The sequence below is a fragment of the Cynocephalus volans genome, chromosome 12 (assembly GCF_027409185.1).
Source record: "Cynocephalus volans isolate mCynVol1 chromosome 12, mCynVol1.pri, whole genome shotgun sequence".
Classification (NCBI taxonomy): domain Eukaryota; kingdom Metazoa; phylum Chordata; class Mammalia; order Dermoptera; family Cynocephalidae; genus Cynocephalus; species Cynocephalus volans.
The window spans coordinates 8,976,031-9,003,896 of NC_084471.1; the positions used below are offsets into that span (position 1 = coordinate 8,976,031).

At 47.0% G+C, this 27,866-nt stretch overlaps 1 protein-coding gene, 1 long non-coding RNA gene and 1 pseudogene across 5 annotated transcripts in view; 1 reads left to right on the top strand and 2 right to left on the bottom strand.

The window, feature by feature from the left end:
- The first annotated feature begins 47 nt into the window (after positions 1-47).
- On the top strand, positions 48-3,261 carry LOC134360814 (uncharacterized). Of its 4 annotated transcripts, none has more exons than XR_010021356.1 (5): positions 48-134; positions 348-505; positions 882-1,078; positions 1,195-1,310; positions 2,738-3,261. It is a non-coding gene; the product is annotated as an uncharacterized LOC134360814 (long non-coding RNA). The 4 variants fall into 4 exon arrangements; XR_010021355.1 differs by having other exon boundaries at positions 348-476; XR_010021358.1 differs by lacking the exon at positions 348-505.
- MEI1 (meiotic double-stranded break formation protein 1) overlaps positions 1,230-27,866 on the bottom strand; it is an 81,567-nt gene continuing 54,930 nt past the window's right edge. The window contains exons 21-31 of the mRNA XM_063075629.1: positions 21,746-21,911; positions 19,885-19,989; positions 17,734-17,844; positions 17,274-17,434; positions 14,935-15,016; positions 14,569-14,744; positions 4,187-4,268; positions 3,628-3,734; positions 2,732-2,863; positions 2,429-2,541; positions 1,230-1,275 (exon numbers count right to left, since the gene is read on the bottom strand). Of these exons, the coding sequence (XP_062931699.1) occupies positions 1,230-1,275; positions 2,429-2,541; positions 2,732-2,863; positions 3,628-3,734; positions 4,187-4,268; positions 14,569-14,744; positions 14,935-15,016; positions 17,274-17,434; positions 17,734-17,844; positions 19,885-19,989; positions 21,746-21,911 (1,281 nt within the window). The remainder of the gene's footprint in view (positions 1,276-2,428; positions 2,542-2,731; positions 2,864-3,627; positions 3,735-4,186; positions 4,269-14,568; positions 14,745-14,934; positions 15,017-17,273; positions 17,435-17,733; positions 17,845-19,884; positions 19,990-21,745; positions 21,912-27,866) is intronic.
- LOC134360912 (tRNA-dihydrouridine(16/17) synthase [NAD(P)(+)]-like) lies at positions 24,278-26,595 on the bottom strand (annotated as a pseudogene).

The window sequence follows — 27,866 nt, forward strand, 5'->3', positions numbered from 1 at the left end:
CGCGCTCCGCTGACCTCACTTCCGGCCCCGCCCCTCCGGGCTCCTGCGAGCGTCCCGTGCGCTGTCAGTCGGATCCTCGCCCCGCACACCCTGCGCCGCGGCTCCGCCGGTGCCCGGCGTGGCCCTCGGTTAAGGTCGGGTTGGAAGTTCAGTCTGCAGTTGGGGTCTGTGCCCAACCTAAAGGGCGCGTCCGCACACTGGGGCCCTACCCCTGCCGGCCGGGCCACCTTTCACGCGTGCTCCCCGGAACTTTATGCCCGTGTTGTTAAAAACCTCAGTTCGCAAGATCAGTTTAGTGGGTGGTGACTAGAACTGGGGTTTTTTGTTTTTGTTTTTTCTTTTTTAAGGAACTCGCAGAGCTCGCTTTTCGACGGGCATCCGCAGCTCGCGCCTCTGGTCCACCAACTTCTAAACCAAGTTTGTCCGGAGCTTCCTGGCCCGTTCGTTGGCACGCAGTTCAGCCTGTTTTGCACAGGGTCAGGACAACCAGACCCGAGGAAGAAGGGTAGCATGGCCAGTTACAGGCACGGGGCCCTCGCCAGGCGGGAAGGGAGCTAGAGGACGAGGCTGGGCTGGGCTCAGAACGGGCGCGGGCACGGTGGAGCGGACACAGGCAGTAAATAAGAACTGCTCATGTGGGCATATAAATAGAAGCTCTCGGGAAGGCTGTGAGGGAAAGGGACAGAGGGCACCTACTGTAGCCAGGGAAGGGCTGAGGCTGGGACACTTTGGCTCGGGAAGGCTGGGAAGGATTTGACTTTCCCTTCCTAGGAATTATACCTTTCTCCACCTCCACACGAGGTAAGGCAGCAGGTAAAGTGCCTCTCAGAGCACTTGGATCACAGCAGCCCCAATGGCGTGGACTTTCTTTGCCGTTTCAGCCCCGAGGGTGGCCTGACTGGTGTTCTCTGGGTACAAAAGAGGTACCCAGCTGACGTTCCTTATGTGTGCTCACCAGAACAAATCTCACCCCCTCCCTCCCTGAAGAAGCCATCCTCCCTTGCTGAAACAATCCACTATCCTCAGCTGGAGGAAGACAAGATGAGTTGACTGAAATGTTTTTGGAGAGCCCACAAAGGTATGTGAGTGTATTATTTTATTTCCTGATTTCATTTCATGGAGTAAATAGCTCTAGATGAATGGCTTTAATCATCATACATTTCTCCAACAATTATGCCCCGACTTTATCTCCAGGTCTCAGTTCTCTCCGTTCCTGGGCCTTCTGAGGGTCAGTCTCTGATGTGGGACATGGATACAGCCACCCCTCCCAGGCAGCTGGCAGCAAAACATGAGAGGAGAACAGCAGAGAGGTGGGACCAACATGGAGAAATCAATCACACTTGCAGAACCCAAGAAGGGTAACAATTATCAGAAAAGAACAAAGGTGCTCCTACAAATAGTGGGATGGATTCTAAAATTGGGATCTGAGGGGCCGGCCCATGGCTCACTCAGGAGAGTGCGGTGCTGATAACACCAAGGCCACGGGTTCAGATCCTATATAGGGATAGCCGGTTAGCTCACTGGCTGAGCGTGGTGCTGACAACACCAAGCCAAGGGTTAAGTTCCTCTTACCACTCACCTTTTAAAAAATAAATAAAATAAAATTGGGATCTGAACACCTGGGCTTGGTAGTTGGTATACCAACAGGGAATGGTTCCATGGAAGGGAGGCACCTGGTGGGGGCGGGGAGGAAGCACTCTAACACACCCTCCACGCACACACTCTCTCTGGACCCCTGTGTCTCTGGAGTGCCACAACAACTCCCCAGAGGGCCTCTGAACATTGCCACAGCCCCAGGCTTTCTCAAGGACATGCCAGTCACCCAGCACCCTCCCCTCAACAACCCCCTTGGTGGTCTAAGGAGGGAAGAACCTGTTGCCAACTGGGCGTGGGCAACTTTCTCCAAGGCTCTTGGACTAGCTCCTTTCTGAGTTTGTTGATGTGGCTTTTGGAAACAGGCAAATCTGAGGTCAAATCCTGATGCTAACACTAGTTGTGTGATTCTGGGCATGTCATTTAACCTCTCTGGTCTAAGTTTCCTTATCTAGGAAAGGGAGCAGGAATAATAGTAACAAACACTAATACAGCACTCACACAAAGTCAGGCACTGTTCTTAGTGCTTTACACATAGTAATTCATTAAGTCCTTGCAACAACCCTAGAGGGCAGGACTACAACCACCTTAAAGGCTCTAGCTGCTGTGAGGATTTAATACAATGTGTCTAATGTGCTTGGTCCTCTGTAGGAACTTAATAAACAACAAGTCATTGTAGTTGCTAACACTGTTCATTATCCTCACTGACCCCTACTTGCTTTAGAAGACAGGGCAGTAGACAGTGTACATCTCTGTCCTGAGGCATGATGCCACAGCCTCCCATGGCCCGGGTGACCTTGCCCAGGCCAAGGTTCCCACATTCAAGAAAGGATACACCATGTCCTGCAGGGGCGACTTGGCCAAGGAGACGCTAGGGGAGAGGCCTTCTAGGGAGGCCCGCAGGGTGTGGGCCGTGCTGTCATCAGCTAGGAGGCCCATGCTCTGGACCTGAGGGAGAAGAGGGCAGGAAGGCAGGCCTTCTCAGCGCCCACTCCACACAAGCCCTCTCTAACCACCCCCCACCCCTGCACTTCCAACCTCCCATTGACTGCTTTGGCCAGAGCTCCCACCCTCCATAGAAGAGAAGGTCTGAGGGTCCAGCTTCACAGTGGGTATATGGCATCCCCTTTTCACCCACCTGCAGGAAGAAGCCACGCAGAGCCTGGAGTGTGGTGTTTGAGAGAGCAGACAGGTCAGCCAAAGCTGCACCTTGTATAACATGACCCACCTCTTCATGAGAGAGGATGCTGCTGCTTCGGTACCGCACAAACTGGCCCAGGGAGAAAAGCCCCAGACACGCAATGTTTTGGTATCTCCTTCATTCACAGACATTTCCCATGCCCTTACTGTGCTCAGTACTGGGCTAGGGACACTGTTCTGAAGCCCAGAGAAATCTGCCTTCAAGGAGCTGAGTTGGAGGGTACCACCATGTGCTCTGGTACCTGCTATTCTCCCTTCACGACCTGGAATATCTTTCCTCCTCTCTGCCTATTAATCCTTCATGCCTCAGCTGAAATGTTACCTTCACAGCTAAGAAGCAATTACTTTTTCTCTCTGTTCCCACACCAACCACTGAATTTGTTACCCACTTCACTATCATTCATAAACTCACTGCTTTTTTATTTACTGAATGGGCTCTTACTGTGTACCAAGCACTTAGCACCTCCTCTACCACTCATAAGATCATATTTAAAATACTAGTTTACTTATCTACCTCCTTCTCTAGACTGAGGAAGCCATGAAGGTGGAGCACTTGGCTTATCGACCTCCTCAGTACCTAGCAGACCTGGCTTGAGGCAGGCAGGCCCTGGTCATTTCATGAGAGAAATAAGAGAAAGGGAGTCAGGGTCTCCTGGCGTGAGGAGATGTGAGCATTCAGAGGAATTCTCTGAAGTCTGTTGTAGGGTGAAGCACACCAGCCCCTCTACTTTCTTTGAGGATTAGAATTACCTAAAATAGGGTGTCCCTGGCCTTTTCAGCACCACCCATTTCATGACATTCTTCAGACCACAAGACCATCATTTCTGCACTTACCAGGGTCATGAGCCTCAAGATCTCAGATTTGAGGAAGGAATTCTCTCCCACATCCAAGAGAGTAAACAGCAAAAACCGATTCCAGGGTTGGGAGGCCACATGGAGTGCTGCAGGAAAACCCCAGTCACTCTGGGTTGTTAATGCTGCTTTTCCAAAGGCCTAAAGAGGTAATTCTCCTATTGGCTGCTCAGCTGGAGGAAGGGTATTGGACAAGCTGACCTAGGACTTTTTTTTCTTCCCTGGGCTTCTATCCACCTATGTGGACTGGCTCAGTGAGACCATATTCATGTATCCCGTGATTGTGGGAGACAGGCAACAGGAAGGGCTCTGCTACATGATAGCTTTGTGACCTTGGTTGGGCAAATCACTTAAGCTCTATGAACCTCAGTGCCCTCATCTGTAAAATGGGCATGACAGTGTCCTTGCAGGGTTGTTAAAAGAACTAAAATGAGCATGAATCGTACAATAGAATGGAAGCCTGCGGCAGGAGGGTGGCAGGGGCTGGCTCCCTCTAATCTCCCCCATGGGAATATCAGACAATGATTGGGAGGGCTTCTACCAATGTCTGGGCTCCTGGCATGCAGGTAGTCAAGCAAGGCCTCCAGACAGCCGACACAGGCCTGGGACAACAGAGGGTCCTTCTGCAAAAAACAAAAAAAAAGTTCAGGTCACATTTTGCTACCAATGGGTTTTGGTGCCAACCAAGAAAAAACATTTGGTTTTCAGGGTTATTTGGATTTCAGAATTTCAGATGTAGGATTGTGGCCCTGTAGATAATCAAGAAATGTTTGTTGGCTTCATTTCTCCCACATACAGAGCACAATGTTCATATTGGGTGATTTATCTGCCTACATATGAGAGTGTGTTTTATTTCAGAAAAGGAGATGGATCCCCACTAAGAGATTCACAGATTACAGGCCCTGGAAGAGGCTCATAGTTTATCTAAACCAGGGTTTCAACCTTTTTTTTTTAAAGCAGCAGAACATTTCATCAAACAATTTTTTGCTCTACTAAGCACATGAAAAAATCTCATTATCGTTAGTCATTAGGGAAATGCAAATTAAAACTACCATGAGATATCACTATACACCTACCAATAGCTAAAATTAAAAAGACTGACAATACCAAGCACTGGTGAGAATGTAGAGCAACTGGAATTCTCATATGTTGCAGGTGGGAAGGAAAATGGTATAGCCACTTTGGAAAACAATTTGATGGTTTCTTATAAAGTTAAACATATCCTTACCATATGTGGTAGGCAGAATTTTAAGATGACCCATGACCTTTGCTCCCAGATATTGCTCCTGTGATTATGTTACCTTATATGGCAAAAGGGAGATTGTCTGGGTGGGCCCAATCTAATCACACAAGCCCTTTGGAAGCAGAGTTTTCTCTGGCTGATGGCAGAAGAAGAACCAAAGAGATTTGAAGTGTGAAAAGGACTCAATGTGCCATTGGCCATTTGAAGATGGAAGGGCCATGTGAGAAAGAATTTGGACAATCTTAAAAAGCTGAAAGAGTCCTCTAGGGAAGAAGTTAGTTGTTTCCCAGGTTAAGTACCCAGCCTGGCTGAACCTATGATTTCAGCCTTGTGACATCCTAAGTGGAGAAACCTGGTTGAGCCCACCCAGACTTCTGACCTACAGATCTATGAGATAATAAATGGGTACTGTTTTAAGATACTAAGTTTGTGTTAACTTATTATACAACAATAGAAAACTAATACATCTTTTGACCTAGCAATCCCACTTCTACGTATTTACCCAAGAGAAATGAAAACATATATCCACACAAATATTTGTACTTAAGTAATAAGAGCAACTTTATTCATAATAGCCAAAAACGTAGAAATCCCAAATGTCTGTTGATAGGCGAACGGATAAACGAACTGCTGCACAGCCATGTAATAGAATACCATTCAGCAATAAATAGAAATGATCAGTGATGCACAAAACATCATGAATGAATCTCAAAGCTTTAGCTAAGTAAAAGAAGCTAGATACAAGACCACATATTGTATGATTTAATTTATATGAAATTCTAGAAAATGTAAAACTACAGTGACAGAAAGCAGGTCAGTGTTTACCAAGGGTCAGAGATGAACAAAGTGATTGACAGCAAAGGGGCACACAGGAACTTTTGGGGGTGATGGAAGTCATGATTGTGGTGGCGTTTACAAAACTGTATGTATTTGTCAGAACTTAACCAATTGTATACTTAAAATTGGTGATTTTTATTTTTTTTATTTTTTGGTGGCTGGCCAGTACAGGCATCAAACCCTGGACCTTTGCACCATGCTCTAACCAACTGAGCTAAATGGCAATCCCCTGATGAATTTTGAGTATAATCAATAAAATTGATTTTTTTTTTTTTTTAAAGATGACCAGTAAGGGGATCTTAACCCTTAACTTGGTGTTGTCAGCACCATGCTCTCCCAAGTGAGCTAACCAGCCATCCCTATGTAGGGATCCGAACCCGTGGCCTTGGTGTTATCAGCACCACACTCTCCCAGGTGAGCCACAGGCCAGCCCTAAAACTGATTTTTTAAGATGTAAAATCAAACTAACAAAAATCCTACGCTTTCTTCATGCTGTTCTTTGGAAGGCAGTGCAGCCTGTTGGTTAAGGGTATGGGTCATACTTAAGTCTGAATCCTTGGTTAGGTCACTTACCATCTATGTGACCCCAGGCAACTTACTTAACCTTACTGAGTGGGGATAAAAAGATTACCAGAGTTGCCGAGAAGGTTAGATGAGAAAATGGACATAGAGTGTTTAACAGTGCTTGGCACAAAGTAAACACTCAATAAATGGTGACTATCTTAGTGAAATGTATGAAATGAGAAACACTCTCCCCTCTTTAGCAACCCCTGAGTCTCCTCCACAGAACCCCTAGGGCCTCCAAGGCATACGGTTTGAAATGGTTGAGCTAATCCATCCACCTCATTTTACAGCTGAGAAAACAGGCCCAGAGAGAAAATACTTGATCTGAGGACACCTGGGTGGCAGGTCTAGACCTAAACCTAAGGTCTCCCAATTTCTGGTCCAGCGCCCCTTTCCCCTTCTCTAATCTAAAATGAATTCTTAACCAGTGGGCACTTCTAGCCTCTTCCCAGGTACCCAAGACCACACAGCCATGGGCCAGCATGCCATGGCTTTTCCTCTTGGTGAGAAGCTGTGGCCCTGTGGCTGCTTTCTGACCCTGTGTCTGTCTACATTAACCCATACAACCAGCAAGGGTCCCCTGGATGGTATGTGAGGAGCCAAGGCTGCTGGGCATTAGGAAAGCTGGAGACTACTAATCAGGTAACAGTGGCTCCTGTTCACAAGATGCACTCCTTGGGACACTGAAAGAATATGGATTTTGTAGCCAAAAATACTTAGGTTTGAATCTTGACCTAAAAGTGTGTGACCTTAGTCTCATTACTTAACATCTCTGGGACTCTGTTTCCTTGTCTATAAAATTGAGATGGTAATTTCCACCTCGTAGAGGAGTCATAATGAATAAATAACATGTCAAGTGCCTGGCACAGAGTAGGCACTCAGTACATGTTCTCTCTCCCCTTTGTCCCCACCTCCTACTCTCATAGAACCTTAACCTGACATCAACATTTGCTTTTGCAGGAATGAATGATCCTTGAGATTAAAGCCTCAAATCTGTAAAACTAATTAGCTCACTGATTTCCAATATGATAACACATTCCACTCCCACCCCAATCAGAAAGCCAAGTCTGAGCAGGAAGGATATCTGTCTCTTACCTGTTCAGGCCTACCCTTTCCCTTCCGCCAAGGCTCCCCAGGGATGTAGCAGCTGGACTTGAATCAGATAAGTAAGCCTGAAAGTGCACCAAGACCATCTGACCCTGGCGAGCAAGTTATGGAAAGCATAATCAACCAGCCCAGAGAGTCTCATTCCGAACCTCCAGGTGCAGGGCCAGACGAAGGCATATGGCTGCTCTGAGCAGCCGAATCCACTCTACCCCTTCAAACTAACACTGTCATCACCTGTTTAGTGCATACTTAAAGGTGTGGCTGAGCACTGGGGCAGAGGGAAGCCGTTGGTGGAAGTTCCTACCTCTCCTTGCTCAGCACTCTCCACTCAGCCAGTCCTAAACCCTGCAATCCCACCTTCCTCCAGAGACAGGGGCTACATGCTATCACTCCAGAGCATCACCCTGGCCTCACATTCCCACAAATGGCCCTCTTCAGAGTAACATCCACCTCTCCCCACCAACTCCTCCCCATGGAAGGAACGACTAGTTCAGTCAATGACGATGTTGTGAGAAGAAACACTCAGCTCAGCCTTTGCAGCAGACTCATTCAAACCCACCTTCCTATCTGTAGAGAGGGTTTGTTTTGGTCTACTCTTTACCAAAGGGTATGCTCACCAGGACAGGCCCTGCCCTCGGTGGGGGCAGGCGGTAGGGCAAGGAGTCCTGGGGTTGTCCAGCTCTGCCAGTGACTGTATCAATACATTTCACTCTGGGGCGAGGTTGTTGGAAGGCCACTGTAGCCATATGTAAAAGCCTTACCCCACCAGCCTTACCAATAAAATGGAAATTTTGATCTTTGTCTGATTCCTGTGTCTACTATCCAAACAGTCTCAAACTGGGAGGTGATAGGATACAGGACAGGAGCATTCCTCACTGGCCCTCTAATCCCAGTCAGGGAATTTGCCCCAAATAGTTTATCAAGCATTTCCTTCCAAGCACACGTGATTCCTGGAGTTCTAGTCAGTACAATTATATTTTCATTATATCCCCAGGGCCATTTGTGCCCATCAGAATGAACCACTGCCCAGCTCTGCCCTAGAGATGAACTCCTGGGAAATGATTTGAGAACTTTATTTGCTCTGCTTTTCCTCTACCTCTTTCCAGCAAATCCTTTACTTCTAATTCCAGGTCACCTCACTGGCTCTGTGACCCTGTGGCAGTTACACTGCCTCTCTAAACTGCAGTTTTCCATCTCATAGGGCTGACTTGTGTGAGAATCACATGAAATCATACTTATGAGAGGGCTTGAAAAGCTGAAAAGTGCTAACTCTGTTTGCTGCCATTGCTATTTTGAATTCTACTTCTGGTTTCCTCCTCTTCCATGACTAGGCCTATCACCCTACAAGGTACTCCTTGGCCTCTGTCTCATGAGCATTACCTTCCCCAAAACAAAATCCCAGTGTTGGAATAAAACTTAAGGGTCATCCAAACCAACACCCTTCCCACCCTCCAGCAGGAGTTCTTGCTGGGGGATACCTGGTTTCTGTTTGGAAACCCCCAACCTTAAGACACTCCTCTCCCTTCCTCCCAAAGCAGCCCATTCCACCGTTAGACAGTCCTAACCACAAGAAAGGACCCCTCCTGTCCTCTTGCAGCTCCACCCATTGACCTAGGTCTCTATCTACAGAAGAACCCAGAATAAACCTACTTCTTTTCTATTCTGAAGATGTTCAGAGATTTATAGTCCTGTGGCTCCTCTGAGAACTAAGCAGATAGGAAGCTGGCCCCTGGCTCCTCCTCCTCACCCCCATACCACCCATATCACTCCAGTGCCCACAGCCCTTCTTCAGAGCTCTCTGCTGCCACTGACCTGCCCTTCTCCCATGTGACCTAGCATAGTGGACCCTGGGCACCCGCTGCCTGCTCATTTCAACTAACACTTCTCTGCGCTGTGCTCCATTGCTGAGGGAATGGAGGATGTTCTTACAGGCCCATATGACTTAATGTTGAAAGACCCCTTTTATTTTGCAGGTAGAAAAAATGAGGATTAGTAAGAAGTTACTTACTGTGTGGAGGATACCAACATTAATAAAGCAAATGTATTTTACAGGACCTAACTTATAGCTTAGTGGGACCACAGCCCTGTAGTTTTAGCAAGGCCAAAGCCCTTTAAGAAATTGCCTAACTTTTTAGAATTGCACATAGAAATGCTAAGCTTGGGAAAAACAGAAAACTTTCCCAGGACTAAAGTCTCTGTTGTAGATAAAAAAAATTGTAACACAGCAAAAATGCTTGCTCTAAGGGTAGTCATCCTTGGTGCAGCTAAACCTAATGATGGGAAAGTATGTGAGCTACAAGCTTCAAGGCTGATGGTTGGGGGATGTTCCACATCTCGCCTTCAGCTGCTTCTTTAAGTTTCTTGGGGAACTGAGTGTTGCCATGATGAATATCTCATTGTTCTTTTTGTAACCACCTCTGTTACTTTCTGTAACTTTCTTGCCTGGACAATAAAAACCAAGAGAAAACCTGATTTGGGGTTACTCCTAGGAACCCTTCTTGCTTGAAGAAATTGCTCCTGGGATTAACCCCTTCTGGGCCTCTCACTGTTCTTGAAAAATGGGCTTTGAGTAATCCTTTGCGTCTCTGTCACCCTGAGAGAGGTGACATTGCTGAGCTCCTTCACAATGAGAGGCTGGGTGGGAGCCATGATGCAGATCTATGTAACTCCCCAGCCAGTGCCCCTTTCACTGCATTGTGCTGGGACACCCCAGACCGCTGAAGATTCTGCACATTCTGCCCACCCCTCAACCAGTGGTGCCAATGCCACCTGGCTGCTTTGGCCCAGAGATCTCAGGGAAGACCAGCCAAGAGCGCTAGCTTAGGCCTCATTGCCAATTTTCTCCCTTGATGCCACTTTTTTAAAGTAACAGCTTTATTGAGATAAAATTTACAAAACATAATATTCATTCTTTTAAAGGTACAATTCAGTAGTTTTTATTATATTTACAGAGTTGCACAGCTATATAATTCCAAAATATTTTCATCACCCCAAAAAGAAACCCCATACTCATAGCAGTCACTCTTCATTCCCTCATCCCTCCCGTCAGTCCTAGGCATCCACTACTCTACTTTCTATCTGTATAGATTTGCCTATTCTAGGCACTTCATATAAATGGAATCTTATAATATGTGGCCTTCTATGTCTGGCTTCTTTCACTTAGCATAATGTTTTCAAGGTTCATTCATGTTGTAGCATGTGTCAGTACTTCATTCCTTTTTATGGCTGAATAGTATTCCATTAGATGGATATACAATTTGTTTGTCCCTTCTTCCGTCAATGGACATTGAGATTGTTTCCACTTTTTGGCTATTATAAAGAATGCTGCCATGAACATTCATATATACATTTTTGTGTGAACATTCTCTACCTCCTTGTCAACACTTGGTATTATCTGTCTTTTTATTTTTAGCAACTTCATTGTGTGAAGTGTGCCACACTGTCATTCATTTGTGTCATTGCAACACTTCTTGCTCACCAGTTACCTTGCCTCCAGTCTTTCTCCTTCCACTCTTCTTTCCTACTGTACTCCAGAGGGAATTTTCAAAAACTCAGTCTGATAGAAGTGCTTCCATGGCTCCGCACAGCACTTCTTAACCTGGCACACAAGGCATTGCCCAGTTTGGCCCCTGCCTAGCTTTTCAGTCTCATTGTCTAATTCTCACTGTGTCCCCATGCCCCACTGTATCAGTCCATTTTGTGTTGCTGTAACAGAATACGTTGAACTGGGTAATTTATAAAGAAAAAAACGAAATTTATTGCTTACAGTTTCTGAGGACGGGAAGTCCAAAGTCCATCTGGTGGTGGCAACGGTGCCCCAGGGGTCTCACATTGCAAGATGGTGGAAGCAGAGAGAGACAGACTCTCCTCTTCTTTTAAAGCCCTCAGAACCACGCCCCTGACCACCATTTTTAATCCATTCACTACTGCATGGTCCTACAATCCAATCACCTCTTCAAGGCTCCACCTTTCAATTACCATAATAGGATTTCCCACCCTCTTAACAGTCACAGTGGGAGCTAAGTTTCTAATATGTAAAACTTGGGGGACACAATTCAAGCTTCGATGAGTTTTGGGGGGACATAATTCAAACTACTACACCCACTGTGCACTTTCATACTACATGATTTTGCTCATACTGTCCTCCCTGCTATAATACCCTTCCTTCTGCTCTGCCTAGACAACCTTCATGGCTGAGTTCAAACGCCACCTTCTTTGTGAACCCTCCTCTGACTCTCCAGGCAGGGGGAGATTTTGCCTAAAAGAAGTTTACGGTTTTATGGAATAAGACAGAAATGCAAACTACTGACCATATTACAAAATATGATAAATGTGTTCCTCAATACAGGACTAAATAAGCCATTCTGGGAGCTCAGGGGAGAGAGATTTCCTCTATTTTTGGATTACTGTGGGATAAATATTTGCTGAATGTATGAATAATTGAACAAATGAATGGATAAACAAAAAGCTATTTTTATTTTATTTATTTATTTTTCTTGGCAGCTGGCCAGTAAGGGGATCCGAACCCTTGACCTTGGTGTTATTAGCACCACACTCTAACCAAGTTAGCTAACTGGCCAGCCCAAAAGGCTATTTTTAAACAACGAACCTGTGTAAGGGTAAGAAAGAGGCTTAGTTCCAGCCCTAAGGAAAGGACAGAGAAACAGAATAATTCTTCCATATACTTCCTCGTGTCCTGGGCACTGACAGAGGGGACATTGTGGCTGAAGGTAGAAGACCAGGGAAGTTCTAGGGAGTGTGGTGGTGAGAGAAAGGAGCAAAAGGCTACTTGGTCCTGTTCATCAGGCAGTTATAGGGACAGTAACTGAGGATCCTCACCAACACTCTATATATAACCAGTGTAGTCCCAGTAGCTCCTACGTGGGGGATTCATGAGCTATTCCAGTTGGGTTCCACTTCCCAGGGACTGTTGAGAACAGATAGTCAAAAACTGCCAGGGGGCAAATAGTGTCTGATTCTACTTATAAGAGGTTCCCAGAGCAGTCAAATTCGTAGAGACAGAAAGTAGAATGGTGGTTGCCAGGGGCTTGTAGGAGGGAGGAACAGGAAGTCATTTAATGGGTACAGAGTTTCAGTCTGGGAAGATGAAAAAGTTCTGGAGATGGGTGGTGGTGATGGTTGCACAACAGTGTGAATGTCCTTAATGCCACTGAACTGTGAACTTAAAAATGGTTAAAATAGTAAATTATGTTCTCTATATTTTACCACAATTAAAAACTACTAGACACAGAGGTGTCACAGGCCTGGAGACACCAAAGCTCTTGGATGGGGGAGTGAATGGTGACGGTGCTACAATAACTCACTGCCCCCAACCCTAGTGCTTAGGCCACTGGCTTAAAGAAAGCTTTCTCATCACTCAGGGCCTATTTCAGATGTGGCCTCTCCTGTAAGTCTTCCTTGATTCAAACAATAGGTTATTTTGGCATTAGTTGTATGTAATTATTTGTGTTTCCTACAATGTATTAGTACCTAAATGGCTGGAATCATCTCATGTTAATTTCTCTGTCCCCATTAATTAATTCAACAAACATTACTGAATGCCAATTTTGTGCCAAGCTATACACCAGGTATTGGGTAAAAGGAAATCATTCCCTCCACCCTCCATGTTCTGAATGTTAAAACAGGAACTTTAGCCCTTTTAGAAAGAAACATTAGAGATACAGCATTTCTCTCACTGACCCTCATCACACAAGGAGGGATTTATCTAACAGGCAAGACACCAGTTTAATATCTACTGTGCCATCAGGGCAGGATTAAGGTATTAAAGGTCATGTTCCCATGAATTCGAACTCTTAAGATCTTGGCAAGCTGGCTCAGTATCCATAACCCAAACAATATTTCTATCTGTGGGCCCCCTGGTCTGCCTGGGGGAAGGAGGGAGGTTAAAACCTCATTTTGGATAGATGATAAAGCAAGTATAGTAAAATGTTAATGGTAGAATCTAGGTGGTGAGTGTATGAATGTTCATGTAAAATTCTTTCATCTTTGCTGTATACTTGAAAAATTCCAGACCAAAAAAAAAAGCCAATTCTGAGCCTAAGTCCCAGCTATATTCTACTATGGTGTTTATCAGGAATAAAGCTAATATTTTGGTTCTCATCTAACTCTTAAATTCTTACCTGGTTTTGAACCTATAAGGAAAAGGAGACACAAAAATTAACCAGACTCAGTCCCTGCCCTTGAGGATCTCACAGCATGGTAGGGAAGGCTGATATGGAAATGGAAATTTACTGGTAACACCAAGGTCCAGGGTTGTTTGATCCCTATACCTGCCCAATGCCAAAAAAAAAAAAGGAAACTTAAAACATAGAGAGCTAAGCTCCATGATATGATAGATGTTTGATCCCTAAAGAGCACAGAGCCTTGTGCAGACATTTGCCACAGGATAAGATTCTGCAACCAGTGACCTAACATAGGGCCTACTCTTGGGGCATTCTCTTGGGGCCCGACCCTCAACACCCTTCACAAGCTCTGACATTGAGTTGATGTGTGACAGTTTGTGATGGCTGGATAAACAATGATCTCCAGAGTCCTCTAAGCTGTAAAACACAAACCCCTCTGGGCTAAATGTCTGTCTTTGCTTGCCCTGGATCTATTCCTTATTCTTCTAGTAACAATTTTCCTTTGGGGAACCATCCCTCTCTTGGGTTCAGTCCACGTGGGTTATGGGGAGCTGACCTGACCATATGCCCCAGCCTCCAGGAAAGGGCATTGACCCAGCCCAGGCCAATCAGGGCATCTCATGCCTGGGCCATGGTGATTGGCATATTACCCAAGCTAGGCTAATGAGACTCAATTCCTGGAACTACTGGGAAAGAGAAACGTTCTTTCTGCTGAGAGGATATAAGCAAGGAACGGCTGTTGGTCATCCTACCATCCCACGAGAATGAAGCTGACAGTGAGGAATGTGAGCCAAGAGCTGGAAACAGAGTTCTGAGCCTCTGGGATCCAGCTGTGCCTGAAGCCAGTACTGACTCCTGGACTTCTTAGTTATAAACCAATTTGAGTATTGTTTCTGCCCCCATAGCTTTAAAATTCCCTCCAGGCACCCTGGTGGGAATATCAGGCTCTTGACAGGCAGCACCCCTTCCTGCTGTTGTTCTGGGAGAAACAGACCCCACTGCCAGGGGCCCACTCAGCAAGGGCCTTACCTGCACCAGGAGGTTCTGCAGCCCAATGACCAGCGACAGCACTTGTGATGTTCCCAGTGGAGCTAGGACAGTGTCCTCGGAGGCTAGTGGTGGCTGGGACCCTGAGGGCACCAGGGCCACCAGGGCAGAAGAAAACTTTTGTTGAAGGGCTGTCCGCAGGAAGCGCAGGATGGCAGCTGAAACCAGGAGACTCCTTACACCCAGTTCCTGCCTCCTTCCCCACCTCCTACCCAGCTCTGTCACAGGATGGGAGACAGTGAAGTTGAGAGAATATGGAGTGACCATGGGCTAGTCTGGGTGGGTGGTCCTATCTCAGAATCTAGGGGAAAACTTTTCTTCCCCTGCTGGAGACTCCTGAGCCCATACCTGAGAGCAGGGCAGCCTTTTTGTTTGGAAAGCTGAGGGCCTTCAATACTTCATCCAGTTCCACGGACAGTGTCTGGTGAACCTGGAAGTGCAGGGAGTAAAGGGCTAACCCCCACGTTCTGGCAGCTTGGGCAGAAAAAAACTTGCCCCAATATCTCTTCTGCGACCCCCCATGCCCTATATACCCGCTGCATCAAGAGGGGACAAAGGAGGCCACATAGAGTCCTCTGAGCCTCACCAGTCCTGGCTTGAAGAGTGTGAGGAGGACAACCATGCCTGTAACTGGAGAACTCTTCTCCCAAATCTCCCCCATCCTCAGTGGCTTCATTTCTCCAAGGAGCCTTCCCTGGCCTGATCTGTGGTTCAGTCTCTGGCTCTGCCTACCATTCACCTAACTGAGAAGATCTGGAGTCAGACTGGCTGAATCAAAATCCTGGTTCTGCAACTTGCCAGTTGTGTGGCCTTGGGCAAGTCACTGTACCTCTCTCAGCCTTTCTCGCTTTCTTTATCTATGAAATGGAGAAAATGCTTTTACTCCTTCCAGAGCTCTTGTGAGAAAGAGTTGAGCATGGGTTAACACACGCCTTAATGTCAAGCAATGTCCAAATTGAGGGGCTAGCTGGGGTGGCAGGTTCAAAGCCATGAGTCTGCTCTGTTCACTTCAGCCAGAACACAGCTGCCTGAGAGCAGGGACTACTTCTACTCTGCTTGCCTCTGTTGCAGTCCAGCACAAAGCAGTTCCTTAACAATCCCTGTTGGTTGCTGAAGGCAGCTGGCTCTAGGCAGAGGAATCTACTTATAAAAAGGTATGGAGATACCATGCTAATTAATGTAAGCTGTAGGGACAGAGGCAACTGTCGGGGGGCAGGAGGGAATGGAGCTCTCTTGTACTACCTGCTCAAATGTTCTATACATCTAAAACTGTCATAAAGTCTACTAATAATAAAAACAAACAAACAAAGGTAGGGAGATGTGAAAGAGCACAGCTGACTGGGAAAAGAGCAAACATTTGGACAGAGGACAGGGAAGGAGGGTGGGAATGGCAGAAAGTAAGGCTACAGAGGGACAGCCCTAGAGGAGGACAAAATGCTGCCAAAGGAGTATGGGCAGAGGAGAAGTCAGGACAGACTGTGGCTGCAGCAATAGGACATGCAGAGGAGGGAAGAAGCTGGAGGCCAGAAGGAGGGAAGAGGTAAATAAGCCTCAATAGTGGTGAGGATGGATGATCAGGCCTGAGTTAGGGCAGTGGAGGTAGGGAGGGGAAGGTAATTGGCTAGGTATGAGCTGAGGCCAGGGCAGAGCCAAGGACAAGGTGCAGTCTTCCACCCAGGCAGGTGACTATAGAAGTATGGATGGACCCAGCAGCCTCATGCAGAACAACAGGGAAGGTTCCTATCCCAAATCAATCACCTGGCAACAACCTGCAGGATCTGCCATAGATCTGTCCCAACTTGTTCCACCCTACAGGCCAAAGTTTAAAATTCACTTCACTTCTACACAAAGGAGCTCTGTACCCATCACTAGATTGGCACGGTGCTGGGCACAGTGCAAGGATACCATGGAGACTAGCAGACGGTTTCTGTCCAGAAGGAGCAGCCAGCCATGGCAAGGAGACAACTGAATGTGAAGCCGCCCCCAGAGGAGCTCACAGGAGAAGGGCACTGTGATGACAAGATGGGCAGAGCTGAGAGGAAAGGTGGTGCACTGTGGATATGTCCACTACTCTTCCATTCCCTGCATCGCCTTCTCCAACAGTAACAATAACAGTTTACCATGTGTGGCACTTCACAACTTGCCATCCAAAACTTCAAGGTCACAGGCTGGCTTCTGCCTCCCTGTCCAGTCTGACCTGCTCCATTCACTCCCCACATTCTAGCCATACAGAGCACCTCACCATTCTCCAAATATGTACACTGTGTCCTAAATTTATGCAGCTCCATGCCTTTGTTCCTATTGTCCTCTCTACTGGGAATGCCTTTCCCTGCTATCTTTGCTAAGTACAGTCTTACTGATCTGTCAAGGCTTTGCTTAAAGACTACAAGTTCCCTAAGGGTATGGCACATGCTATATTATTTTTTTAATTCCTCTGTGCCAAGAATAGAGCCTGGCATGTAGTTAATCCGTGTGCGTTAAATGGATTAATTCGAATCACCCTGACAACAACCCTGGGATGGTTTCTCTCCATTTTTTAGGTAAGGAAATTGAAGCTCGGAGTGGGTTAAATACCTTGCCAAGGTCACACAGCTAATAAGCCACAGAGCTGGGACCAGAACTTAGGGTCTTTATCACTCCTTGAGTGCCACCCTACACCCCAAAGCCACAGGAGTTAAGAGACTAACCTGCAAACTGCCATCATGCTGCTGGGCAGAGAAGGAGGCAGTGAGCAGCCAGGCAGAGCAGAGGAGAGCGGTCCTGGTAGAGCCTGCCTCTGCCCAGGTGAGCGCCAGGATCTTCTCCAGAAGCTCTATCAGGGTTGTGCTGCTCAGGAGCACTGCAGCAGCTGTAGGGAGTGGGACAAGGCAGGGGCCACATGAGTTACACAGGAGCCACCGTGGTGCTTAACACCCAGTGCGGGCTTCACACACAAAAAAGCAAACAAGAGGATCAGCTTTAGGCTCTAAGGGTCCCAGCTTCATTGCAGAATTATAGGTTATCAGAATCAGAAAGTACCATGTGACCACCAGCCACACACACACTCCCCTATTTATTTTTTTTAAGATGGAAAAACTGAGGGTACAAAGGGCCACAGACACTGCCCAGCACTCTTCCCCCTTACTGTCCCAGCCTGGGCCCCTGCACCTCTTTTCTGACTACCAGGCGTGGTCTGATGAAGGCTCCAATACAGGAAGTTGAAGGAGGGCTGCAGGATGTCCACGTCAGAGGGGCTGCACTTCCCACACAGCTTACTCACTGCAAGAGACCAGAGTTGCCAGGCAGCCGACGGTGTGGAGCACTCTGTGGCTTTAACACACACCAGCACTCACTCTCCTTACAGATCATGGCTCATTTCAGATGTCAGTTTCGGAGAACAAGCACAAACTAAGTGTCCCTGACGTTATAGCCAAAGGACAGAAATACAGTGACAAACCTGAGGCATGATCATTCTCTCCAACTGGACAAACACCAGGTAAGCAGCCCACAGCTGCACAATAGCCAGAATAGATTGTAGGAGTTGCGGGGGACAAAGTCTTCCTATAACCACACTTGTGCCATCACAGACCCAGGCTGCCAGGCTCTGCAAGGTCATCTAGACCAATCTGCCACCATTTTTAGGAGTCCTTACTACTCTCTGAGACAATTCAACCTCCAAATTCTTCCAGCAATGGGGCACTCACCACCTTCCCAAGGGAACCCTATAACAATGGATGTGTAGTTCCCTAGTTCCCTGCACTTGTCATATCCTCTCTCTCACATCACCTCCATCTGGCTAACTCCTCAACTCCTAGTCAGCAATCAAGACTCAGCTCAAAGTTCACCTCCCTATAAAGCCTTCCTTAACCTCTCAAAGCAAGATTAGATGCCCCTTCTGTGCTCCCCAAGCCCTCATTAGAGCAGTTATTACACTGTAGAGTAGATATCTATAGAACATATCCCTTTCCTCCTAGGAATTGCCCCTCCCTACCCGCATCCCAATATGAAACCTACCTCCTGTTCACTTTTTGGAAGCCAATTCACACTTTGACTTCTAATTGGCTTGTGGTCAACAGGATAAGCCGGTCTCCCCCTGCAGATACCTACACCCCTGAACCACAGTCCTCTACTCCCAGTGCTCTCAAACAGAAGTACTCAAGGATTATATGTAAATGTCTTTTTTTTTTTTTTAAATATGACCGGTAAGGGGATCGTAACCCTTGACTCGGTGTTGTCAGCACCACGCTCTCCCAAGTGAGCTAACCGGCCATCCTTATATAGGGATCTGAACCCCTACCCTGGCCTTGGTGTTATCAGCACCACACTCTCCCAAGTGAGCCACGGGCCGGCCCTATTAATTTAATGTGTAGGTCTCAGCCTGCTATTCCTCCCTGTCAGATGCCCTTGTGAAGGCTGATTTTGTCACACATAGATCTCCCTCCCAGCTTAGTGCCAGCCTTGATCTGACACACAGGCTGGTGATGACCAGCACCAGGCTGAGGCAGTCTGCAGCCTTAGTGCCCATCCCCAGAGGCCTTTTTGCACCTGACACTGATCTTCTCATGAGGAGGACTGGGCTCCAGGCAGGGAAAGAGTCCCATCCTCACCTGTAGCCAGAGGACCTGAGAGTCCACAGACACTAAAGACACCTCATTTTTCCTAGTCATTTCAACCTTCCCTTAACAAATCTTCCTGAGGGTGCTGACTATGATGTGGTGACTGCATCCATAAGCAGTGAAATGTACCAAGTGTGTGGGTGTAGGAAGAAAAGAAGCCTAGAGAACTGTGAAGTGGATCATTATATTTGAGTCAACTGTGGATGAGGTGGAGAGCTGACCTTGTGCCAAGAAAACACGAATTTACAGTGTCTGTTGGAAGCCTCCTGTGTGCCAAGCACCATGTATAGTAGAGGTAGAGGCATTCTACCACTACTAGATCAGGCACTCCTTAGCTTAACCCTAGACCAGGGAAACACTACTATTTCACCTACGAGGAAACTAAGGCTCATAGAGGCTAGGTAATTGCCCAGCATCACAGTCACCGTCAGTACTAGGCTGAGATTTAAACCCAGGCCTTCCTGACTCTAGAGTTTGTGCCTGTCATACACTGTTTTTGTTTTTTTTGGTCTCCCAAACACTCCCAGAGAAAAAGCAGAGAAAGCCCCAAGAGGTTCCTTAGCAAGAAGTCTCCAGGGACAGACTGACTAGCTTCTTCCAAAGGGATGAAAAGATAGAAGAAAGAACACCAGCACCACTGAGTGAGCGCCCACTGCATGCCCAGCCCCAGGCCCTTGGGCCCTGTCCCAAGCGGCCAAGGCACCTTGGTGAAGGAGCTTCATGGCCATGCTGTCCAGTTCCTGCTCTGCACTGTTCCTCAGCTGCACTAAGGAGAGGAGGCTCAGCAGCAATGGCAGGTTCCCTGAGGCTGTGAAGAGCAAGGAAGGTTGGTCAGGGAGACGGATGGCCTAGATCACCTGAAGATCAGACATCCCACCCAGCTGTAAATGACCCTTAATAAGGGGCACCTGAATTCTCTACTTGTGAAGAGGACAGGTGTTTTGTTGGAAATCACCCCTACTTCCTGCCTTCTTCCTTCTTCAATGGGAACAGGGGTAACTGATATCCATTAAAAACCATGTGACGCAGGAATTGTTATTTCTATTTTGCATTTAAGAAATTGAGGCTCAGAGAGGCTGAATGACATCTCCAAGTTCCCACTGCCAGTAACTGGCAGGGCACTATGGTCTGAATGTTTGTGTTTCCCCAAAATTCATAGGTTGAAATTCTAACCCTCAATGTGATGGTATTTGGAAGTGGGGCCTTTAGTAGGTGATTGGGTCATGAAGGCAGAGCCCCCATGAATGGGATTAGTGCCCTCATTCAACGCTTTTGCCATGTGAGGACACAGCAAGAAGCCAGCTGTCAATGAACCAGGAAGCAGGCCTTTACCAGACACCAAATCTGATAGCACCTTGATTTTGGATTTCCCAGTCCCAAGAACTATGAGAAATAAGTTTATGTTGTTTATAAGCTACCCAGTCTATGATGTTCTGTTTATAACAGCCCAAACAGACAAAGATACACAGCCAAGACTTGAACCTAAGTCTGAATCCAATGCCTATGGCCTTTTCACTATGTGTTTCCACAAAATCTTATGGTTCATAAACAGTATTATCAGTTAAATATGAAAATACTTCAAAAATTTGTGGTTTGTAATACCAAGATCAAGTATTTGGATCCCCTTACCAGCCAGCCACCAAAAATAAAGCAAAAAGTTCATGGAGACTGGTCCGATGGTAGTAGATTATCAAAACTTACTAACATTAGTGTCGCTTAAGTTGGTATAAAATCCCCAACTGCTAAATTTGACTGGCTTAAAAAAATGTTTTAAAAAAATGTTTAAAAATTTTTAAATGTTAGTGGGAAAATAGAATTAAAAGATAATACAAATCTTTCCATGAACTGTTTGAAGTACCTTAATATGTTTTGTCCTTCCCTGAAAGGCCATTGCTCCATTAGACACCCTTAAATCTACCTCCAAACCCCCTACCCATCCTCAGTCAGGACTGGACAAAGTGAGCCACAAATCTCCTCCCACTTTCTCTTGATTGCTTAGAAATTTTACTTGGAAATTCTCCCTCTTTGAAAATAGGAAAAGACTAACCAAACCCAATTTTCGGTCTCTTCATACAGTACCAAACACCAAACTTCCTTGACTACAGGGAGTCCCATTCCAGATTTGGAATCTATTCTATTAGATCCCACTGGGAGCTTCCAACACATCACAGAGCCACTTGCCTCCCTGGACCCTGCTGGCTGCTGCTGCCTCCATAGCCTCCTCCAGATTTCCCACTTTTCTTCCTCCCACTGGGGGCTGCCATTTTTGTGACAAACAGCCCTGAGCACATTCTGTGCAGGGTGGAGACATGTATGCATGCATCAAACACAACCACTCCTATTAAACACACTCATCACACACACACATCAAACCAAGCATGTTGTGTGCCCAATGTCCAGTGAGAGGAAGGAGGTAAGGTTTAGCTTGTTGCTACACTGGCCTGACTTTTCTTTTGCAGAGAAAACCTTTACTCTCTCTCCTGGAGCAGACCTCACCACGGCAGAGATGCCCACTCTTGACTGGCCTTAAGGTTAAAATATACACACAGCACCTGCAGACTGACCTCCTGACGGGGAGGACCCATGCTCCACCAGCAGATGCTGCAGGATCAGTAGGAAGTGGCCACGGATGAGACCACCCACTTGGACATCCTCATTCCTCCTCAGGAAGGTCCTCAGGACGATCAGTACTTTGCGGGCTGTTGCCATTGGGCTGGAATAGACAAGGTCCTGAGCAGAAGAGAAGGAAGCCAGAGCTCAGAGGGTGTCATGGTTGGGGGCAGGTGATCAGTAAAGGGCAGGGCAAGGGCCCAGGATGATGGTGTCACAGAAGCTGGGTGAGCTCTCATTCACTCAGCACCTGTTAGGTACCAAAGGCTTTGCTTGGCGCACTGACTCATCACAACCATCCTGTAGGATAGGTCCATCCTATTAAGTCTATCCCAAACAGGAGAGAAGGGAGGCTCAGAGAGATTATATAACTTGCCAAAGGTCATGTAAGCCAATAAGTGGCACAGGTAGGATTTGAATGCAGATCTCTTAACACTAAGCCCAAAGCTATTTGTCCTTTCCAGGATGCCTTCCTCTTGCAAATGAAAGTATTCATGTCAAGAAGAGGTTGTTTTCAGGACAGGGAACCTGAGTGTGCCTTAAAGGAAAAAGGAAGGAAAAAGAGATGGAGATGTCACAGGGCAGGGAGAGGATGGGCTAGGACAGATTCAGGGCACAGGATAAGAAGCAAGGACCGGACCAGGTCAAGGCACCTTTTCTGCCATAACATGTGGTTATCTCTGCCCCAAGCTGTAAAGGCCTTGGGATTGGGAGATGGGAAAGGACATTGCTTTTTATGTTGCTTTCAGAGTTATTTTAATGAGTATATGTTAAAGGCAAAGCCAGTCAGAAGCTGCACCAGAGGCTATCCCACTATAGCTCCCAGCACCTACCAGCTCAAACAAGCCAATTCCTTTGGACGGGATAACTTGCTGGGCCAGTGAGGACTGGGTGCTATGAATCCAAGGTCACACATATACTCCCTCTCCAGGGAGGACAGTTACTGACACACAGAGAGATGTGGCTACAGGGCACCTGTCCAGACAAATCCAGATGTGATGACCACTGGGCAGGCAGGAAGGGATGGGGGTATGCGGGTGTATTGGCTTGACTCTTCATAAACCTCCACAGCTGCTGGAGCAACCACTTGGGCCTCATACGAGAGGACTTCAAAAAGTTTGTGGAAAAATTGAATTAAAATATAAAAATGAAAATATAAAATTAATTTCTCAACATAAGCTCCATCAAGTTCAAGACCCTTTTATAGCAATTATAGCAGTCATTTAGTCCATCCTTTATGAAATGAGCGTCCTGGGAACTTAACACGTCAATTCACCTTTTTTTTTTACATTAACTGAAGAAAAATGGGTTCTCTTTAAAGATTTTTTAAGATTAGCAAAAAAATCAGAAGGAGCCAAATCAGGACTGTAAGGTAGGTACCTAATGATTTTCCACTAAAACTCATAAAATTGCCCTTGTTTGATGAGAAGAATGAGCAGGACCATTGTCATGGTGGAAAAGAACGCTGGTGAAGCTTTCCTGGGCATTTTTCTGCTAAAGCTTTGGCTAACTTTCTCAAAACACTCCCATAATAAGCAGATGTTATTGTTCTTTGGCCCGCTGGAAAGTCAACAAGCAAAATGCCTTATGCATCCCAAAAAACTGTTGCCATGACCTTGCTCTTGACCTGTCCTGTCATTTTTGCTATTTGGGGGGTGGGGGGCAGCTGGCTAGTTTGGAAATTTGAACCCTTAGACCTTGTTATTATAACACTGTGCTCTAAGTGAATGAGCTAACCGGCCAGCTGCTGCTTCTGCTTTGACTGGGCCACTTCTACCTCTCGGTAGTCATGGCTTTGATTGTGCTTTGTCTTCAGGATCTTACTGGTAAAGCCATGTCTCATCTCCTGTTACAATTCTTCAAGGAAATGCTTCAAGATCTTGATCCCATTTGTTTAAGATCTCCATTGAAAGCTCTGCTCTTGTCTGCAGCCAATCTGGGCACAACAGTTTTGGCCTCCATTGAGTAGAAAGTTTGCTCAACTGTAACTTTTCAGTCAGAATTGTGTAAGCTGAACCAGTTGAGATGTCTATGGTGTTGGCTATCTTTTCTGCTGTTAATCGTTGGTCTTCTTCAATTAGGGTTTGAACAATATTAATTTTTTCCTCACAAATGGATGTGGCTGTTTTGCTGCTGTGGACTTCATCTTCAACATCGTCTCGTCCCTTTTTAAAACAAGTTCTCTCAGTTGTGAACTGCTGATTTCTTTGGGGCAATATCCCCATGAACTTTTTGTAAAGCATCAATGATTTCACGATTCTTCCACCCGAGCCTCACCATAAATTTGATGTTTATCCTTTTTATTTCTTTCAAATGATTTATTGTTCATTTTTGAAAAACCACGAGTTGAGAACAGGGCAGTGCAGCAGCCTGAGGCCTGCTTCCAAGTGCGGTGTTTCCAGGCCCCCAGTGTGGGCCAGCGGGAGGACATGGGTGCATCCTTCTCCACTAAACAGCAGGAGATTCCCTGAGTAAAAGGCATTTCCTTAAGTAAGACGGGTCCAGGTTTCAGCAGCAATCTTGGTCGGGGGCAGAGGTGGGGGCAGGATGAGCTCGTTGCTGGCCCTCCAGGCCAGGGTGCTGCCCACAACTTCAGAGAAGCTGCCTGGTACCCCAGGCTGTGTCTGCTGAGGCTCCTGTAGCTCAAGCTGGGCCCGTTTCCAGGCCAGAGACTTCTCCAATTTGGTTTTAAAAAGCAACCTGTGACCTGGGCAGTCCATGGTCTCTCCAAAGGCTCATTTTTTGCAGCAGCCATGGTACGGATTGAACAACATCTGTTGCCCTTTGGGTTTCCACACTGGTCACACTTTGCATATTTTGGTTTCAGGGAGGGGTTAAAGGTCTTGTGAGGGTTCCCCACCTGCTGCTTCTGCTTGTTCTTGGACAGGATGTCTCTGCCACCGTCCTCCTCCTCCAGGGCCTGCTTGCTGTGGGCACCACCGTTCTCCTTGCTCCCCTCCCTGGGCCCTGGCTGAATGTAGGGCTGGCAGATCCAGTGGGAGAACAGCAAGTCTCCAGCCTGCTTCTCTCTTGCCTGGCTATCTCCTCCCAGTACTACAGCTTCAGCCCCTGAAGCGATGCCCTCCAGGGTCGTGGCTTTGTGACCTCTCTTGAAGCTGCTGATATACCTGAAGCATGTGGTATATAGCTTGAAGAGGTGGGTGTGGACGCAGGACAGTGGGCAGGGTTGCTGGCACACAATGTCCAGGTTCTCCTCAGCCAGCTCCCACATGGCAGGGCTCTGACCCTTGAACAGGTCAGGGTTGTACAGGTCGCCCTCTGCACTCATGACCCCCGCACGCCCGTGGCCTGGATGCAGGGCTCCACATCCTGCAGGCACTGGATGTTCCCGTTGGCAAACACAGGGAAGGTCACAGCCTTCCATACGGCCTTGATGTACTCATAGGACACTGTGCCTGACAGGGGCCCCTTCTGCTCCTTGGTGTGCCCATGCACAATCAGCAACTGGCAGCTGGCCTTCTCCAGCATCTTGGAGTACCTCATGGTCTTGTTAATCTCTGGGAAGATAACAGATTTTGCATGTGGCGAGAACAGGGAGTCTCTTGTAGGCCTAGTAGAATCATTCTTTGGAGCAGATCCCACTCCTGCAGGAAGGCAAGACTGACCTACAGATGGCTGTAGTGACCTCTCTTGGCTATCATCTGTGGGCATTCCAAGTTCAGGTCGACAGTGTTGCAGTAGTCCTGAGCCAGGAGAGCCACCTGGACAAAGACCTCCAGTCAGTGGCATAAAACTGCATGATGAGGGGTCAGTCCTTGGGGCACACTTCGCAGTATGGGTTCTCTTTCCCACAGTTGGCGTTGCGCACAGATCTAGTGTGGGCGTGTAGCAGAGCTCTGCCCCGTGGTGGCGGCTCAGCAGCCTCCAGGCCAGCTCACTCTGGTCCACCATGGGGACCAACATGTGGCAGGAACCCCCCCCAGGGTATGGCTCCAGACCTCAAAGCCCTACAGCTTTGGTATTATCTCCACACTGTGAGCATCCCCACCTGTGTCCTCCGAAGCCAAAGTGCCAGCTGGGGGGCCATTGCTGGGCACCCAGTGCTGGGTCTCCAGTACTGGGCCTTTGGTGCTGGGTCCCCCATTGCTGGACAGTGTTATAACAACTCATATAAGTTAGTACAAGTTTATTTTGTGCAAAAACATTTTGAAACCCATGCATAGTTTTTTCATGATATGTATTTTCCAGGAACTTTCTGAAGACCCCTAGTAATGTCAGTTACTGGGCTGTTTATACAGTAGCCATATATTTGTTTATAAATTATTTACATCTTCACAATAACTCTTCCACACGGCTGTCACCCCAATTTTTCAAATGAGGAAACTGGAGCAGATTAGTTTGCCTATCAAGAAAGTAGTGGAGTTGTACATTCTACTACGCTGTGAGTTAATAAAAAGAAGGAATGACATCTGCTTCATCTTTCTCACTTGTAGGGACTTAGAAATCTCTGGGAGCTCAGGATCACAGAATGAGAGAGCTAGAGAGAATCTAGATCATTTTGTTCAATGCTTTTACTTTACAGGATTTGAGGCTGAAGCCCAGAGGAGGGGTGTGATTTGCCCAAGGTCATGGGGCTGAAGACCAAACCAGTTTCTGAATCCTGCTCCTTCACCATCAGCACATCGCTGCCCCACTGCCACAGAGCTGGTCCGTCAGAAATCTGGGTTAATGAATTTTAAAGATCCCAAAGGAAAGAGGCTACTTGGCCCTTTGCTGTGGTGAATGTGGGGGGAAGGTGTGCACCCCACCACTGGGTCAGGGGGAAAGCTGTGAGCAGAACCATGGTCCACTCTGCAGTCTCTGCTGCCCAGAGCTGTCCAGAACTCTCTAGGACTGGACCAACGAGGGTGACGTGGTCAAGCAGGGAATAAACAGAGCTTCTGTGACATCATTGTTTCTCACATCTCAACAACCTACACGAAAGACCACCCATTGATAAGAGTGGCAATTAACAGCTTTGTTTTCGGCTGTTAATTACCCATATCAAAACCAGAAATTGGTACCAACACATATTTTTAGACTCTTTTCCCCTCCTGTGGCTAGAAACTTGGGAGAAATGGTACAAATTATATATTTGAATAGACAACAAAGTTGTTCCTTGCTGTTTTCTTACCACTGACGTTCCTAGGATCTAATTTAGTGAAAAACTCATTAACTTTGGGCTCCAGTCATGGCCATGACCCTTATTAGCTATATGACCTTGGGCAATTCAATTAGTCTCTCTGAGATGAACTACCTTTTGTTTTTTGTTTTGTTTTGGATCCAAATCCTTGACTTTGGTGCTTGGTGTTATCAGCACCACACTCTAACCAAGTGAGCTAACCAGGCAGCCCTGAACTTTATCTGGCTCAGAGTCAGAGTCCATGATTAGTGAATGTTGGCCTACGTGTGCAGCATACCAAGTGTGTTCCTACATACCATCTCATCTTTCCTCATGTTATCTCCGTTTTACATATGAGGAAACTGAAGCTCAGAGAAGTTGCATCTTCCGAGACCTCTATACAGCATCCAGTCCTGAAGTCAGCTCCTTCTGCTGAGCTCTAGGTTAGGTGAAGCACGGGGCTCCTCTCTGCCCTGCCCCCACCTCCTCCAGGAAGGAGAGGTGATGAGGACGGTGCGTATTCAAGGACAAGGCCTGGGTTACAAGCACAAAGGGTGGCGAGTCCACTCCAGCTTCCCTGGAACATGGGCTGTCTAAGGATTCATTCTTCTGAGATTCACCTCCTCTTTGGCTTGCTTCTTTTACGTACTTATGCCCTTTGGAGCTAGTGGCCTAGGACAGCCTTCAGACAGGAAGGGACTTTAATCCTAGGAAGACCCAGACTGAGAAAGGGAATTTGGAAGAGGAGATAATTAGCTCCATTTTAGACAGAAACGTCAAACAGATGGTTGGCTTCATGGGTCTGACTGAGCTCAGGAAAGAGGTCAAGTGTGGGGAGAGAGATTTGAGTCATCAGCATATAGGCAGGAAGCAACCAAAGCCATGTGCTTTGCCTGGCCTAGAGCTCAGCAGGAAGGAGCTGCCTTCAGGACTGGATGCTCCACAGAGGTCAA